Genomic DNA, 15443 nt, shown 5'->3' with positions numbered 1-15443 from the left:
TATTGATAAAGACCTCCTCGGTTGCCATTCATACTACAGCAAATAAATAGGTTATAGATAAATAATTGAAAGACAAGAGAGAAGTTCCTGGTTTTCCCAGTATCGACTATATCTGCTATGGAATGTTTTTTATACCTTTATCATGTCGAAAACTGAGATGTTCTTTAGAATCCCACTTCTTTTTCTTATATTGAGACATGTCAGGGATTATGCATTCAGCTAAATGTATTTACACTGACAGAGAGGGGTGTTTCGCTGGTCTGGCTAACTTAAGGCTGACGATGTTAAATTAGTTTGACATCCCTGGACGATAGCCTTAGAACATAAAAATTAACGGACACTGTTGAATTTCTTCACATTTGTTCATAAAAAATACAAAAAAAAAAAGTCCACAAAGAACGGCAGCAAACAGCAGACAACAGCCATACCGAAGTCTCTGTCAGCAAGAAGCACTCCTGGCTCTGAATCTGACCTCTGACCTCTCTCGATTAGACCCACTCTGTACTCTTTACACAAGAACGTGTATTCTTGGAGCAGCGTAAGCACACTCAAGAGGGTGATTACGAACAGGAGGGGGATTTCTCCCCAGCGGCTCCACCCCTTCCCTGAGGGTCGCCACAGATAAACAGTGAAAACACACACACGTAAACAAAGAGGCAGCGAGTCACTGTCTGTCCCAAACAGGACACACCGTCTTTGACTCTTGGGGTCATCCTTAGCATGTCATGGCCACACACATGCACACACACAAACATTTCTTTTTCCAGCAGTCAAACAGTGGCTTAAGATAATGCTAGAGATAAGATAGTCAGGGTGTTTGAGTTCACACCGAAAACCATAAAAAGTGTTGAGATTCTAGTTCATGTTTTATCCAAAAACACCCCGATCTTCTCTTAAACATTTTATTTTATATCAATACAAAGAGCTCCGCATGTTTTTTTTTTAAAGGATATGTTGCCTTTTTTGTCTGTATGCGTTAGTTTATTAGGTCACTGCTTATCTTCCTCTCTCTGTCATACACTCTCCCTGTCAAAGGTTAAAACCACACGAGGATCAGAGGCTATAATTGGATAAGTTATTACCTTGACACCATTAGTCATTAGCAGAGTAAACACAGTCACATTTTCTGTGTCCACACCCTGTTGGCGGATTCCTCTCGCCCTCTTGCACACAGACCGCATTCAACAGGTATGTTAACCTACGCTGTCCCGTCCCAGTAAACTCTCAGTCCGGCTGTTTGTTTTAGTACAAAAACAAAAAAATCCCTTAAAGTCTCAGGCTACTTTAACACGGGGCCACACTAAATTAAAGAAGCAACATCGGATACGAGCATTTGGTTCAAACATTTCCCCAACGCTGTTTATTTTTAAGCAAAGAAGGGAAAAAAAAGTGCAAAGGATAATTACAATATAGAAGATCGACCACAACATTGTGCTTAGTCAGCAGTTGCATAACAGCAACATGTCCACATGTGTTGTGGCCTCTCCAGCGGGGTCATGCTACATGTACAGTATGTTTGGCAGTTACCATCGCTTGGCTTCTAAATGAAACCATTTCGTGACTTAGATAGCAATAAAGAGTATGAGCACACAATGTGCAGCTGCTTCCAGCAATTTGGATGAACATGCTGGCTTCCTTACATGCAAAGGAAGCAAAGCAAAAGCAAAAATTGTTTTGGTACCTCTTTAGTGGCATAGCATCAATGTCAGGTAAAAAAAAGTTACATCTGTGAATTAAAAAAAGGCTGTAAATCTTCTAAAGTTGTCATATGAAGCATTAAATCGTGTGGAATTGCACGATCTGATCTCTTCTTTTTAGCTGAATGTGGTCCAATACCTTTATCTCACTGAGCTGCAATCACCTCCAGTGTATTTACATAGTGAATGGCCGTCAGTGTTTTGCTAATATGCCCCAAAGCCACTCCATCCCACTCAATACTGAGTGAGAATCAATAGAGCGAATGAGATTAACGCTCATATCCCTCTGCACTGTCTTATAAAAGGCTCTTCGGGCCTCGTTGGATGATGTTAATTACACTTTTAATCAATTTTCCCTCAGTAGAGTCAGGAGCACAGTGGAGGGTTTGTAAGCGCTAATTCCCCTGATTATATTAACAACAAAACGTGCTGGTCGTGGATGGATCTGTGGAAGCGGCGCTAAGGCTGCATCGTCTCTGCGTGTGCGTTAGCGTGCGAGCGAGGATGTCTTGCGCACTGGGGTAGGAATTTTCAAACATCAAAAAACTATATAACCGGCCAACTTTAAAGAGTTTCACATTCATTTAGAAATAAAATGAGAACCTGCATGTATGATACTTGGCTCTCTTAATACAGCTCTTCTTATTTCTAAATAAATTCAAACCTGTGAGCTGAAGCATGCTGGATTAATTACAGATTTCAGTGTGACTCACAGACTGTGACACCTGCCATCGCCTTCCCTCTCCGCTCTTTCCTGTTGCTTTCCACTCTGACGTGTCAAATATATAAAGTAGTAAAGCAGAAAGGTCACCCAAATAAAGGCTGTCCTTGTTCATTTCTTTTAGAATGCTCAAAGTCCAGCTAATATTATTATTAAAGAACAACTTTAGCTTTTTAAATTTCAACAGCTGAACACACAGTGCGCAATATCTTTAAACTTAAAAATATTCAATGTATTCCTTTGCAGGTCCTCTATTACTTCCTGCACAGTCCGCTCAAGTTTTCCATGCAAAGGGGTAAAAATAAAGACGTTTATCCTGATGGAGGATGGCAGATGAGTAACAAATGAATTGAGAGAGAAAAAGAGAAGAGAAAGGGGAAGTGGACTTGCGAACAGTTCCTCTAGTAAGAAATAAACAGACGTTGTTCTCTCTCTCTGCTCCCTCATTCATTCCTCTCTCGCTCCCACGTTCTCCTGAGATTGCTCATAAAGTTTTATGATAACCAGAACTGGGTCAGAAATAAGAAGACGGAGGCCAGTTTTACTCACGCTGGCAGGGCTAAATTGAGGCTTGAAAAGAACCAGGCCCAAATAACGACCAACACGCCTGGAAATTGCTGTCGCTGTATGACACTGCCTTAAAATCAGGCCGTACAACAAATCATCTCTGTTGAGCGCATGGCAAGGGACGATTTGTTTAAACTTGGTTTTGAAGGACGACTTTACAGAACAAGAAATGTATGAGCCCGGGGCAGCTTAGTCAGGCTCTTCTGTGGAAATCTGGTGATGCTACACGTTATGTGGCGACTGTGTAATGTGTGGTTTCAGGCTGCGTTTGGAGTCAGCACTTCTCTGTGGCAGTAAAAACCTGTTGGAATCAGGTACTGTGTGTTTTAGCGTTTCCAGCTCAGAATGAGGAGCGCGGGGAGTCATCTGAACCGCAGTGAACAATTCACAGTCCTTGCAGAGTGTGCGTGTGGGTACACACACACAAAACACACACACACAAAAAACACACTATCGTACATGCATACATGTAGGAAACACAGGCACTTACAGGTGTGGGCACACACTTCAGAGACACAATAAAACACTTGACACACTCACAGCAAGTCAATGAACATAAACGTCTGTGCACACAGGGACACAAAAAAAGCCCTCATGAGCACCAGCACACACACAGACACACACACTCGCACACAGTCAGTACCAAAAACTGACAGCAGCTTTGACCACCCTATTCAGTCTATTCATTTTACAGATACAGACAGGCATTGTGAGACGCTACACTGTGTTTTCAAAAACACCGATGTTGGCCGGAAGGCTTAAAGACAGCACATTGTGCTGTGTTGTGACAGTGTGTAATACTTAACAATCACCTCATCATAGCCATGTCCGTGACCTGTCGGTGCCTTACACAGCCACCCAAGCAGAACCACAGTGTTGACAGCGAGTCACACCTCGTGCAGAGGGCAGCTCAGGAAAGCTCTCCTCTGCTTGTTTGTCTCTCTGTGTCTTTTTAAAAAAGAGTGGCTAAGTACTTCTGGAAGCCTTCTCCTTCTATCCCTCTAAGAGAAGTGATACACCTTTCTCTCGTCCTTGTGAGGAAGAGAACAGAACAAAAACATACATGTCTGACAGAAGAACAGGCCAGATCTTTCTTGGAAGATGTCGATCACCTTTTTTTTCTTTTTTTTTCAGGGAAAAGGCAAACTCGGTGCATCTTTTCCACTGTGAGAAATTTCTGCATCTAATTACCACTAATTGCGAGTGCTGTATTTAGAGCATGTTACCAAGCACTATAATGGAGATTCTGCAGAAATTTCAATGGGCGACGTTAAGCAGAAAATTTAAATGGACCACCAGTGAGAAGTGATGACAAACACGCCAGCTAGATTATGGTTTTTATTCGGGTCATGCGATGGTATGCTGCGCACACGCGTCAAATAAAGTTTAGCCTCTTGTGTTCCTGTCCCAATGTGTGTATGTGTGTGTGTGTTTCTGTGTGGGAGGAGCCCCCGCCATGGCTTTGCTGAGCTGAACAGGCCCCCATGTATACAGCATGCACCTCTGCACAGCCAGGTGAGCAGCAAAAGGATGGTGACATTCCTGGCATATCTAGGAGTTTATATCGCAAGCGTGACTAGGAAGTGTGTGGAACTATCATCTTGGCGGGCCGCCTCTGATCCTGCCCTGTGGTCCTCGCACGGCAGAAGCCAGTGCACAATTACAGAAGGAAAACACACGCAGATAGCGAGGAGTCTCTATGGTGCAATGTCACATAAGACCTGTGCGTGTGTGAGTAAACTAAAGGCAGGGTGGGCCAGCGGCTCTCGGGGCTATCTGACTTAGATCACAATAACACCTTTTAACACAGCAGCACGCAGACGGGACAGCCGTCGGAAAATACAGGGAAGCCTTCTGGCTTTAGAAAAAGGCTGAGTGCATTTTAAATGCTTGATTCATCCTGCCAGACATTTAAAAGACACATCAGCATTTGGGAGTTCAAAATCGAGTCATGCAGATGTTTTCTCCCTCTCTCTTTCCTTCACATCCTATTTATCTCGCACTTTGTTGAGGTTGTTTTGCCAGGTGGGCTGCGAGTGACCCGTCTCCTCGTACCTGATCATCTATCTGGCACGCTGTCAGGTTGTGCTGCTTGGCTGCAGGGGCAAACTGGATGTGCTTCAGCCAGCTCCCGATATCTGGTTTGCTGGCATCCACGCAGAATTTTACATGGCCTGACCCATCCAAGATCTGCAAGGAATGAAAGACAGAGAGAGAGCAAGAGATCAGACTTTGATCAGTATCAGTCCAGGTTACTGTGTCCAAACACTGACTAACCACATACCTCCCACAGAGAAAAGAACTCAAATGTTAGGAGCAGGTCTCTCTCTCTCTCTCTCTCTCTCTGACACACACACACACACACACACACACACACACACACACACACACACACACACACACACACACACACACACACACTTTTAATATTATTATTATTTGTATTGTTTTGAATATAAGACAGTGAACATTGTATATAAATGAAAAGAAAGAGAAAAAAGCACTCAGTACCAAAGTAATTTCATTATATATCTGAGACCTTTTTAAAGCTTCAGAGGCCTGTTGAAGAATGATGTCATTACCATTTAAGTAATAAAAATGGAAATCATATTCATAAATATTCTTAAGATGCTAAGTGACGTCAATAAGTCAGTACATAAGGAAGACAAAAAAGCCAAATAGTAATAGCAATTATTATATGCATTCATTTCATATTAGCAAAGGTTTCTTTCAGTTTCACTTTGGACCGATCGCTCCTTTATTATTTTGTTACAGAAAGGAAGAAAAAAAAAGAAATGTAAAAATCTGCCACAAAATGAAATACATCCCTAAAAAAAATCTATTTGCATTTAACCTGATTCTAGCTGACGTTTAAATTCGTTTCTTTAAATGTAGTTGCAACGAATAAATGAACCAAACGTTACTCATTTTAACTGCAACAAGAACAGTAAAAGATAATAAACTACACACACAATGGCTGTGACAATAATAAACCAGGGGGACAGCTTTGTTCCTCTCATTGGCGAAATCAACAGAAGAGCAACAAACACAATAGAAGTGAATTATCATGCAAATCATATCATCGGTGGACTTTTATCGTTTACAAAATATTCGCGCAGCATTTCCACTCGAACGAATCGCGAGCGCTCTGACATTTTTCATGGCGCGGCTGTAAACTTTACTGGGGAACAAATCAACTGCAGGAAACCGCGAGTGATAAGAATTATGAAGACAAGCCGATTGTTGGGATGCAAAACGGAATCTCTCTCTCAGGGTCACAAATCTGTCTTTATGTCTTTGTGTAACCTGCTGCTGAATAAATATTTAGGTTACATAAAGCCCTTTGTCCGCGCTAAGAGAGCACCTCGTCGTGTATTCTGTAAACTACACCGCAGTCTTTTAACTAATAATTTAAACGTCAAACTTAGTTCAGCAAGATGGATGAGCGAATAAACTCCTAGATGTGCTTTTTCTTTCTCTGCGTGTAAGAAAAAAGAAAGTAAAAAAATAAAAATAAAACCTCAGTGAAGCAGTTTTTATTTATAAAAGTCTGCGTGTTCTTACCGTGGTGACTCGTTTTTTTTTAAACTGGCGTGCCACACTTTGAGCCTCTTGGGATAATAACAGCGGTGGTTAACTGAGTAAAAAGTGACACCGTAAAAAAAAATAAAAATACAAAAACATCGCCCTGGGAATTAAAAATAAAAGTAGAAAAATAATTTTTTTGCTAATGACGACTTCTCCAGATTTTTTGACACATTAAAAGAAAAAAAAAAGATCGGTGTGCGGTTGTTTTTCGGTCTCTTCAGGTCTCCAATCCGCGGGACGAGTCGACTTGTCTCGCTGTCTGTGTGTGTGTCTGTGTGCTGTCTCTCACACACGGCTCGCTCGGTAAAAGTAAATCCCTTCTCACTACACTGTCTCACAGACAGCGCCGACTCCGCGCTTCTCCCCTCGCTGTCCCGCAGACGTCGGAACTGAAATCCCCTCCGGTGCATCAACTTGATCCTAACTTTTTTTTCTCTCGCAGCGGTGCGCTTCGAAAGGCTCGTCCGCTCCTCTCTTGTCACCCCTCCTGTCCTGACGCAACCAGGTGTCTTCTAGTAGCCATTCAACTTTTCATTTTTCTCTTCCTCCCCCCCTCCACCACCTCCTCCTCCTCCTCTTCAGCCAGTCGGGATGTGTCGTCTGTGTGATAGCGGAGATATTCGGGGTGGGGGGTGGAGGGGAGATTTCAGGCATCGCCTCCCTACTTTGCGCCTCGCGGATACTTGTGTGTGATGTTTCTCATTCAAAAAAAAAAAAAAAAAAAAAAAAAAAAAGAGAGAAAAGAAAAAATAAAGGATGATCCATCCTTATTATAAAAAAAGAAAAAAGGAGAGGGGACTCCAAGCAGGGAGACTGTCTTTACACATGTATGTCCCCGGAAAGCAGAGACTACTCTCCGCAGTAAATTTTAAAGTGACAGAGGCCCGGGGTTGGAAAGGGTGAGCGGGGTCAGGGAGAGGTCGGGATGGGGGCTTATAAAGGGATGAACTACACACACACACACACACACACACACATAGTCTGCACAATTTAATGAAGGAACATACGCATCAAAGTCGTGAATTATTATCCACCTTTTCTTAAACCTCTCGACATTTTTTTGTCGTTATTAAGAATTGAATTTAAAGGGGCTGCAGTGTGTTACACGTTTCTTATTTGAGCTATCTTATCATTCAGACTTGAGCTGTATGCCAGGGGGGACGAGTGATAATAATAATAATATTAGTAATAATAGTAGTAATGATAATAAACAGCCTAATTGTTCTCACACACTGAGATCTGGGAATCTCTATACGGGCCATTTGATGCCCATGCGCCACATCTTACGACCCTGGCCTACTCACCTGCTTTCCAAAGCTCACCTCTACATACAACACAACACATTTACTTTTCAACATCAGCTTGGGTTAGTTATTTCTGAATCTGCGTTAAAAAAGAAAAGAAAAAAAAAGAACCTTTTAGCTCCGCGTGCGCCTTCGTGCATCTGCTTTGCCATCAAGATGAGACCAAATGTTGGACATTGTATTTCTTGAGTGTGTGTGTGTTTTAATCTCTCAGTTTAAAGCTGAAACTGATACCGTGAACAATCTGACAAGGGTAGAGAATAACACAGAAACGTCCTTGTTGTCAGTGAGCGGAGTTTATTAGGCAGCTTATAAAGCCAGAGAGAGCGGGGCTTTGGCTGATGAGAGCAGATGATGATGGATAACTCCTTACACTGTGACATTGACCTTCCATCCCAGATAATACCCATTGTTTTGCGAAATCGCGGAGCAAATGTGCAGGAAGGACAGGAAAAATCATGTGTAAATAAGGCAGGACCCGGCCACCGATTCCCATCGTCTCGCGCGCCTTGAGAACCGAGGAGAGACCCCGGTCCGCCCGGTCATTGATTTCCTGCCTCTCCTCGACTTGTCCATTGTTGGAACCCTTTTTAATTTAGCCATAAATTGGGAAAGCTCAAGTCGAATGAGCTGTTCTATTTTCTTCCTGTCAGGATGAGGGATTTGTTTTATGATGCATTGTGTATTAAATACAAGTAATCTGGGAAAGTGATTGCTTCACAGCCTCTCCGAGTCCTGATCGAGGATCCTGATAGAGAGAGAAGTGCGAGGGGTTTTGTGAAAAGGAGGAAATGTGAGAAAAAGAGGATAAACTCTCGGGGTTTGTGGTATCACCGGGGGTAAATTGGGGTAACGGTGGTATGACCCCCGCACCAACCCCCTCTCACACACACAGACCCACCTACCAACACTCCCCATCTCCATGCACGGGCACGTGAAGGAAAAGCTACAATTCTTTTTCCAGTCAGGAGATGGCGTGCTCAGCTGAACTGAACCTCACTAAAGAAGTGTGAGTGGAGACTTGAGAGTTAAAAAAAAAACCCCAACTAATTAGGTGATTCGATTTGTTGCTGCTGTCAAGTGAGCTAAACCCAGCACGGACTTTTGTCATTTCATAATAAAATCCCGCACGACACAAACAAATTCAGAATAAAACCCTGCACATTTGTGACGTATAATTTGGTGATTTGAATGTCTATTTATGACAGCGCTGAGCAGCTGCACTGCGTCATCTCTACACACACGAGCGATCTAAGTTTGTGTGGATATTTTAGCAAAGGGAAAACAGACTCCAGCTGTCACGCGACAAAATAATAACACAATAAAAAAAAATCCATTACAAATAATAATAAAAAAGTGCCCAGCAACGAGCCTACTTTGCTATAAGTCTACTTTTTTTTGTTGACTTTCAATCTTGTGCGCAAAACATCTACACAACAAGGCGTGTAGATGCTAGGTGGGCCATGAAAGATGTGTACGACTTGAATATATAATCACCTGAACGAGCTGCCATAAAAAGCTCTCGAGTCCGCGCTGAACAGACCGATGGGGGTGAATTTAAAACACTTGTTCCTTTAATAAACCGCGAGAATGATTTGCGAGTCGTTGCTCTAATTTATATTTTGTTTGCCGTAAACGCCGTTCTGATGTGCCCGGATTTAATAGACCCGTTTTATCAGAATTATTTCCACGCCTTTGTCATAATGATTGTGACAAACGGTGGGATGGCGAGGTGGAAAAGCTGTTTATCAACAAATTACAAACCAAACACACGCAGGCTTCAGGGTATGTTAGTTCCGACTATATCATGCAACACAGCGTTTCATACTTATTTGATTGGGGAGGATTAAAACGTACAGCATCCGGATAATGTTTAAAATGCTGTGAAATTCTTGAAAAGGAGTCTCAAATTGCTCAAACAGGCCCCTTTTTTTGCTTGCGGCTTTCTTGTTTGTTTTTAGGAGTTCGGTCACGCAAAGACAAATTCACACATGCATGTAGACACTTTTTATTTGTTTATAAGATCAATCAGCTTCATATATTATCTGAGATTCGGCTTCATGAGCTAACACACTTCCTTCTTCTTCTTAAAAAAAATCCGTTAAATATCTTTTAAGCATTTTCTTCTATTTAGAAAAAAAAAAGAAAAGTGATTTAAGTTTCGGTGCTCTGCAAAGTCAGATGGGACATGCTGGAGAAGAGGGGGGGATTCCCGTGTGGGTTGCAAACTGACTCCAGCAGCAAGCGAACTTGGAGAGCCTATACCCGCTGCAGCCGAGGGGCCACATGGAAACACTGGGAAGGCCTGTGTGGTGCATTCCAGCACATCCTTCAGGAGAGAGCGAGAGAGAGGGGAGAGAAAGAAAATATCGCGGCCAAATCCACATGAAATAGTTCCACTGTTCATGACGAGACCTCCTATTGACACGGCGAAAAGCTGCATTAAGTCTCCATCGTGACTTTATATACCCCCCCCCCCCCCCCCCCACACACACACACACACACACAACCACCTTTTCCCCTCGCTTTTTATTTCTGCCTAAATGTGGGGCGATTCAATCAAGTGGTTAAAAAAAGTCACCCGGGGCTCAAAGAGACGTCAGGCTCCAGGCGGCACAACACTCTGCGGCTTTGTCTTTTAATTAGCGCATTCATCAGGCAATAGGTGCGCGCAGGAGAATGAGTGGCGCAGTTTCAAGAGTCTTTATTAATAGAGGATGTGCACGGTGCCAATTAGCATTAAAACACGGCGAAGGAAATGAAAGGAGAAAATGTAAATAAAATTTTTTCCTTGGGCCTGGAAGTAGGCCCGTTGTGAGCGGCGTGTTAATCTCCACCTCAGTAATTTGGTTCTGCGGGAGAAGACAGAAGCCCTGCTGCTGTGCCCTGCACTTCATAAATCACTGCTTTATGTGGACAAGGTCAGCACCCTCCCTCCTCCACACCCCCACCTCCATCTCTCTCTACTGGCCCCTCCCGGACCCTCCGCCATGTTTACCCGGCCGCCCGGGGGCTCTCAGGACCAGACCGGCTCACTTCTAATTACTTTGGATTATTTTCATTTGCCGGGGGTCAGGCAGGCATTCCGGCAGAGAGAGCGAGGGATGATTTCTTGACAAATTCTGCGGCCTGCGAGGAACAAGCCCGGTGTGTTTGCTGAATTAGCACATGGTCTTTTTCGCTTTGGCACTGTCTTTGCTTCCCTTTGAGCTCATAATCCAGGGCGCACTCTTTTTTCTCCTTTTTTTTTAAGAGTAGAGGATTCTTTCATTTGTGTCCTTGTGGGTAGGTGTATTTTTTAATCGTTTTGAAGTCGACACTTTAAAGTTTGAAAGTGTCAAAACTGGGAAGTAACACCAAGCCTCATGCCCTGAGTGACCCACTCAGTGACACGATGCCCTGAGTGGGATTACTCACGGATTTCTCAGTCGAAACATTAAATGAAAGAAAAATCATTTCCAAAATGCAAAAACAACAGAATTACCACAAAACGTGAAAAAAACAAACAAACTGAGAGGCAATCTCTGCTGCAGAAGCTGAAGTGCTACAAGGGACAGTAAGGGACTAAACTGTTTCAGACAATCTGAGGAGAGGGCGAATGTGAGATTAGATAAGATGCAAAGCTAACTGGGTTTAGGCAACCTGATGGTGTTGTCTGAAGGAAGCAATGGCGGCCTAAGTGACTTGAGAGTCTGTCAGGCGGAAGAGAAGTGGAGACGGGGCTGAGGGCTGGCAGTGATGTACACAAAGTAGTACAGATTGTGGTAATCACAGACACTTCCTCCACAGAGCCTCGGCATATAGGGACACACTGTATTTGGGCTATTGGGTGTGATAAAGCTGCACAAGTGTCAAAGGTCAGGTTTGTGAAACATAAATTCAGTGGGCACACAGCTCCCATACGCATTGGACAGACTGGAAACTTAAACACCTCCCCACCACCTCCACCTCCAGCCTCAGTGGAGAAGGTGGGGGGAGGTAATTAGAGCATGTTGCCTTTTGCCGCAGGGAGAACAAATTGGCTCTAAAACGCTCATAGATATCATCTTTAAAAGAGGCTTTTTATGTACAAGAGGTAAAAGTGGTATGGAACTGAACACGGCACTTCAGATGTCCAAGTGTCACACATTCATTACATTTATTGAGCTCTCTTCTCACGTTTAAAGTCAGGACTCAGCTGTAACACTGTGACAAGCTGCCTTTGACACACCGTGTCCAATTGGAAGGCTAATATTTTAATGTTGGTGGATATCAGACAAGGACGTTACAGCTTTTCGCTGCGACCGAAGAAAATGATCCCGGCAGCCTTGTGATAACAGCTAACTTGATTCTGAACAGGAAACAACTGAAAATAGGTTGATACTTCTCAGAAATCTAAATAAAAAACCCAGCAGCAGATCAAACACAGGCACTCTGTTTCTTCTGCGTATTCGCTTTTATTGGAAGTTTTTTTTCTCAAACTGAAGGGGGGGGGGGGGGGGGAGCGCTTGTTGTGTCGTAGAGAAAAAAAAAGAGGGGAACATGAGTGTATAATGGCTATTTTTATATTCAACTTTGCAAGTAGTCAAAACTGAAAAGTGAGAAAGGAGGAAAGTATTCTTGTGTAAGCAGACTGTGGAAGTGTGTTCAGTCTGTTCATCATGACATATAAAGAAACCCACATAGTTGTGACTCAAGAGGATATTACACTGATTTACATTTCCTGGAGATTTTCACTAACCTTTAATATAACTGCTGCTTCACTCTAACCTAACCTTAAAACCTCTATTCATCTAAAAAAAAGCAAAAGACTTATATTTTCAGGTTAACTTAGTCCCTGTAAGGAAGACATGTCCCAGTAATGTGGCTTTCTAAACACATTTAGACCCCCTCCCAACAGGAATACCTGGACCACACGCACATGCAGGCATAGGAATCTGCTACCCAGTACAGCGTACGTGGACATGATTAAAGTCAGAATTAGCTCGGAAAACAACAAATCAGTTGCAACAACCTTAAAATGAAGGAAAGCTGAGCGGCTCACACATAACACAGGAACACAGAGTGGCTCCCATTAAAGGCTTCACTGGCTTTCAGTAGCATCAAAGAGGCCCCTGAGTTAGACTGGGATTATATTTAACCCAGGAGCTTGTTGCACTGCGGAGTACAGGGCACATGCTGATGCTGCTGCCAGAACATCATGCTTCTGGCACCGCTCTGATCCAGAGCTTTCATTAAAATGTGGCTTGGGCACAATTTTCTGCAGGAACACACACATGGACGGACACACACGGAAACAACACAGAAAAAGTCAAAAACAAAAACAACGGAGGAAAAAAAACGATTGTCATGTCGAGCAGACTCAGTGACGCGTCGTTCATATTGTATGCAACCTTTCTGTCGCTCGCTTTTACGATAAAATATCTACAAGGCTGGAGGAAAGTGATGTAGTTGACCTATCGGTGTTAAACCTTTATTTAAGAAGTGAACCTTTAAAGTTTAAGAATCTTTTTTGTTTTTATGTGTGGGCCCTGGGATGAGAAGAAAAAAAACCCAGCTCCAGAAGCCAAGCAAGGGGAGAACATCTGCACCGAAGGGACCTACTGGGGTTTGACTGCAGGGTCTAATAGTGCAAACCCCTGAGCCACCATGCTCATATATAATATACTTAAAATTTCAAAATGCTGTAAAATCATATGAGCTCTAGTTTATACTGACACATTGCTTCATGATAAACGTGAACAGGAGCATAATTAATCAGTCTGCTTTAATACATTTGAATACATCTGTGATTTTATCGAAAGTCATCCAGACACAGAGCCAGACTTACATGAATAAATGCAAAGAGTCCAACAAAACTCCTCCTGTTTGTGTATAAGTCTCTAGAAGGCCTGGGCTTGAGAGATTGCAATCTCACTTGGCACATTTCAGTAGTCAGACTTGATATGACCCATCAGACAAGCTCGTCGATACTCCCCAAGTTCATTCAATTCCAAACCAATCATCCCGGTGTCATACACTTTTGGGTTAATATTCTAACTGTGAGGCCCGGCACTAGGTGAAGATAAATCAGCTTTTATGATGGGTTGTTATGGTTTTTATGGCACTGGGGTTGTGAGGGACTGATTTGGGGATCAATCACCTGCAGGTGTCTGGCAGGGGCCGAGGGGCTGTGAGGATCGATTGAGGATCTAGAGCTGTAGTGATGGAATAGAGGTGTATTCGTGTGTGTGTTGAAATTGGGTGCATTTGTTGGGTATGTGTATTAGTTTGTGAAGGCGTGAGAGAGACATAATGATGAAGGTGTGTATGTGAGTGCTTCGGAGACACAGAGGAGATATATCTGGGGCTGCAGCAGTGATGAAGGGCTGCTGGACTATGACCAGACCATCTCAGCTCTTATCAGAGCCCCCACCCCCCAAACCACCCATTCCTCCCACCTCCACCCTTCTCGATCCACTTCTTTATCTTGGTGGCACTTTGGAAAATCTCATTGTCACAGAACATTTAACAAAGACAAAAGTCTCCGGCTGGCAGCTGGAGATGACTGGCCTGGCAGCTAGTGTGCAGAGTATCCCTCACACGGCCTCCTTCACTCACGTCTTGCTTTTTCTTTTTCTTTTTTTTTCCCCCCTGGGAGAGGCCGGCAATGTGGGCAAAACACCGCCAAAACATACTGACAAGTCCACGTATATCTAGGTGCACAGACGGCCATCAACACACAGACACAATAATCACCCAGAAGTTTGTCAGTTTAACTCTCTCTTTCTGCTTCCCTGGAAACCATGTTTATGCACATTCAACATCTCCCCTGACTGTCAGACGGCTGCTTCCTCCACGCTGTCAGCACAGCACCGGCTGAAACAAAAGAGGCGGAGAGCGAGGCCTAGGGTTTCTGAATTAGAGGAAGTTGGTGCTGATTACGCTGCCACTGAAGAAGCATTCCGATCCTGTTAACCCCTATGTGAGCTGCCAAACTCCAAACCATGCAGCGAAACCGCACTTAGCACACGCCCTCTCCATGCACACAAAAAACATTTCCTCCTCTTGTCTGTTCTTTCCTTTCGCTTTTTTAATGATAATCCTTTGCTTCCTCTGTCCTAGATCTTTCTACATCCATTCTTTTTTCAGCTTTTTTTTTTGTCTCCTCTCTGATGTACTTTGCGCTCTATCATCCCCTTCATTGCAGAAATACAGGAGTTGGCTCTCGTAGGAGGGAACATTCCACCTTCACACCCTTACCTCTCTATCCCTGATGAATGTCTTCACTCCACTTGTTTATAAGATAGAAGGGGTTATTCATAATCAAGCCCAAGAGAGTATGTACACACTGTGGACATCCTGATAGAAAGCAACGTATTAAATTTCTGTTTGTTTGACAGGAGCGCTGTCTCTCTCCTTCTCCTTGACAGGAAGACCCCCATCCATCCAAGCCGGGGCGCGACCCCAGCAGCACTCCCCCCTCTTTCTCTCTCTCAAGAGCTAACACATATTAAGTAAATGAAGAGTCTCTTCAGGCCAGCGGGAGATAAACGAGCTTCTTAAACATTTTAGGAGTGGCAGTTTGATCTGGTGCTGGTGGGTGTT

The 15443-nt window shown here is 43.4% G+C and overlaps 1 protein-coding gene across 12 annotated transcripts in view; it reads right to left on the bottom strand.

Moving 5' to 3' along the window:
* Positions 1-15443, bottom strand: part of mecom (MDS1 and EVI1 complex locus) — a 125448-nt gene that overhangs the window by 20072 nt on the left and 89933 nt on the right. For 11 of the 12 annotated variants that reach the window (XM_080889561.1, XM_080889570.1, XM_080889566.1 and 8 more), the window contains exon 3: positions 5041-5175. In XM_080889561.1, the coding sequence (XP_080745687.1) occupies positions 5041-5175 (135 nt within the window). Of the gene's footprint in view, positions 1-5040; positions 5176-6549; positions 7447-15443 lie in introns of those variants that run through there. The other variant, XM_080889564.1, reaches the window with a different exon arrangement.

The sequence above is a fragment of the Rhamphochromis sp. 'chilingali' genome (assembly GCF_963969265.1).
Source record: "Rhamphochromis sp. 'chilingali' genome assembly, chromosome: 8".
Classification (NCBI taxonomy): domain Eukaryota; kingdom Metazoa; phylum Chordata; class Actinopteri; order Cichliformes; family Cichlidae; genus Rhamphochromis; species Rhamphochromis sp. 'chilingali'.
This window is presented reverse-complemented; position numbering and strand designations above follow the sequence as displayed.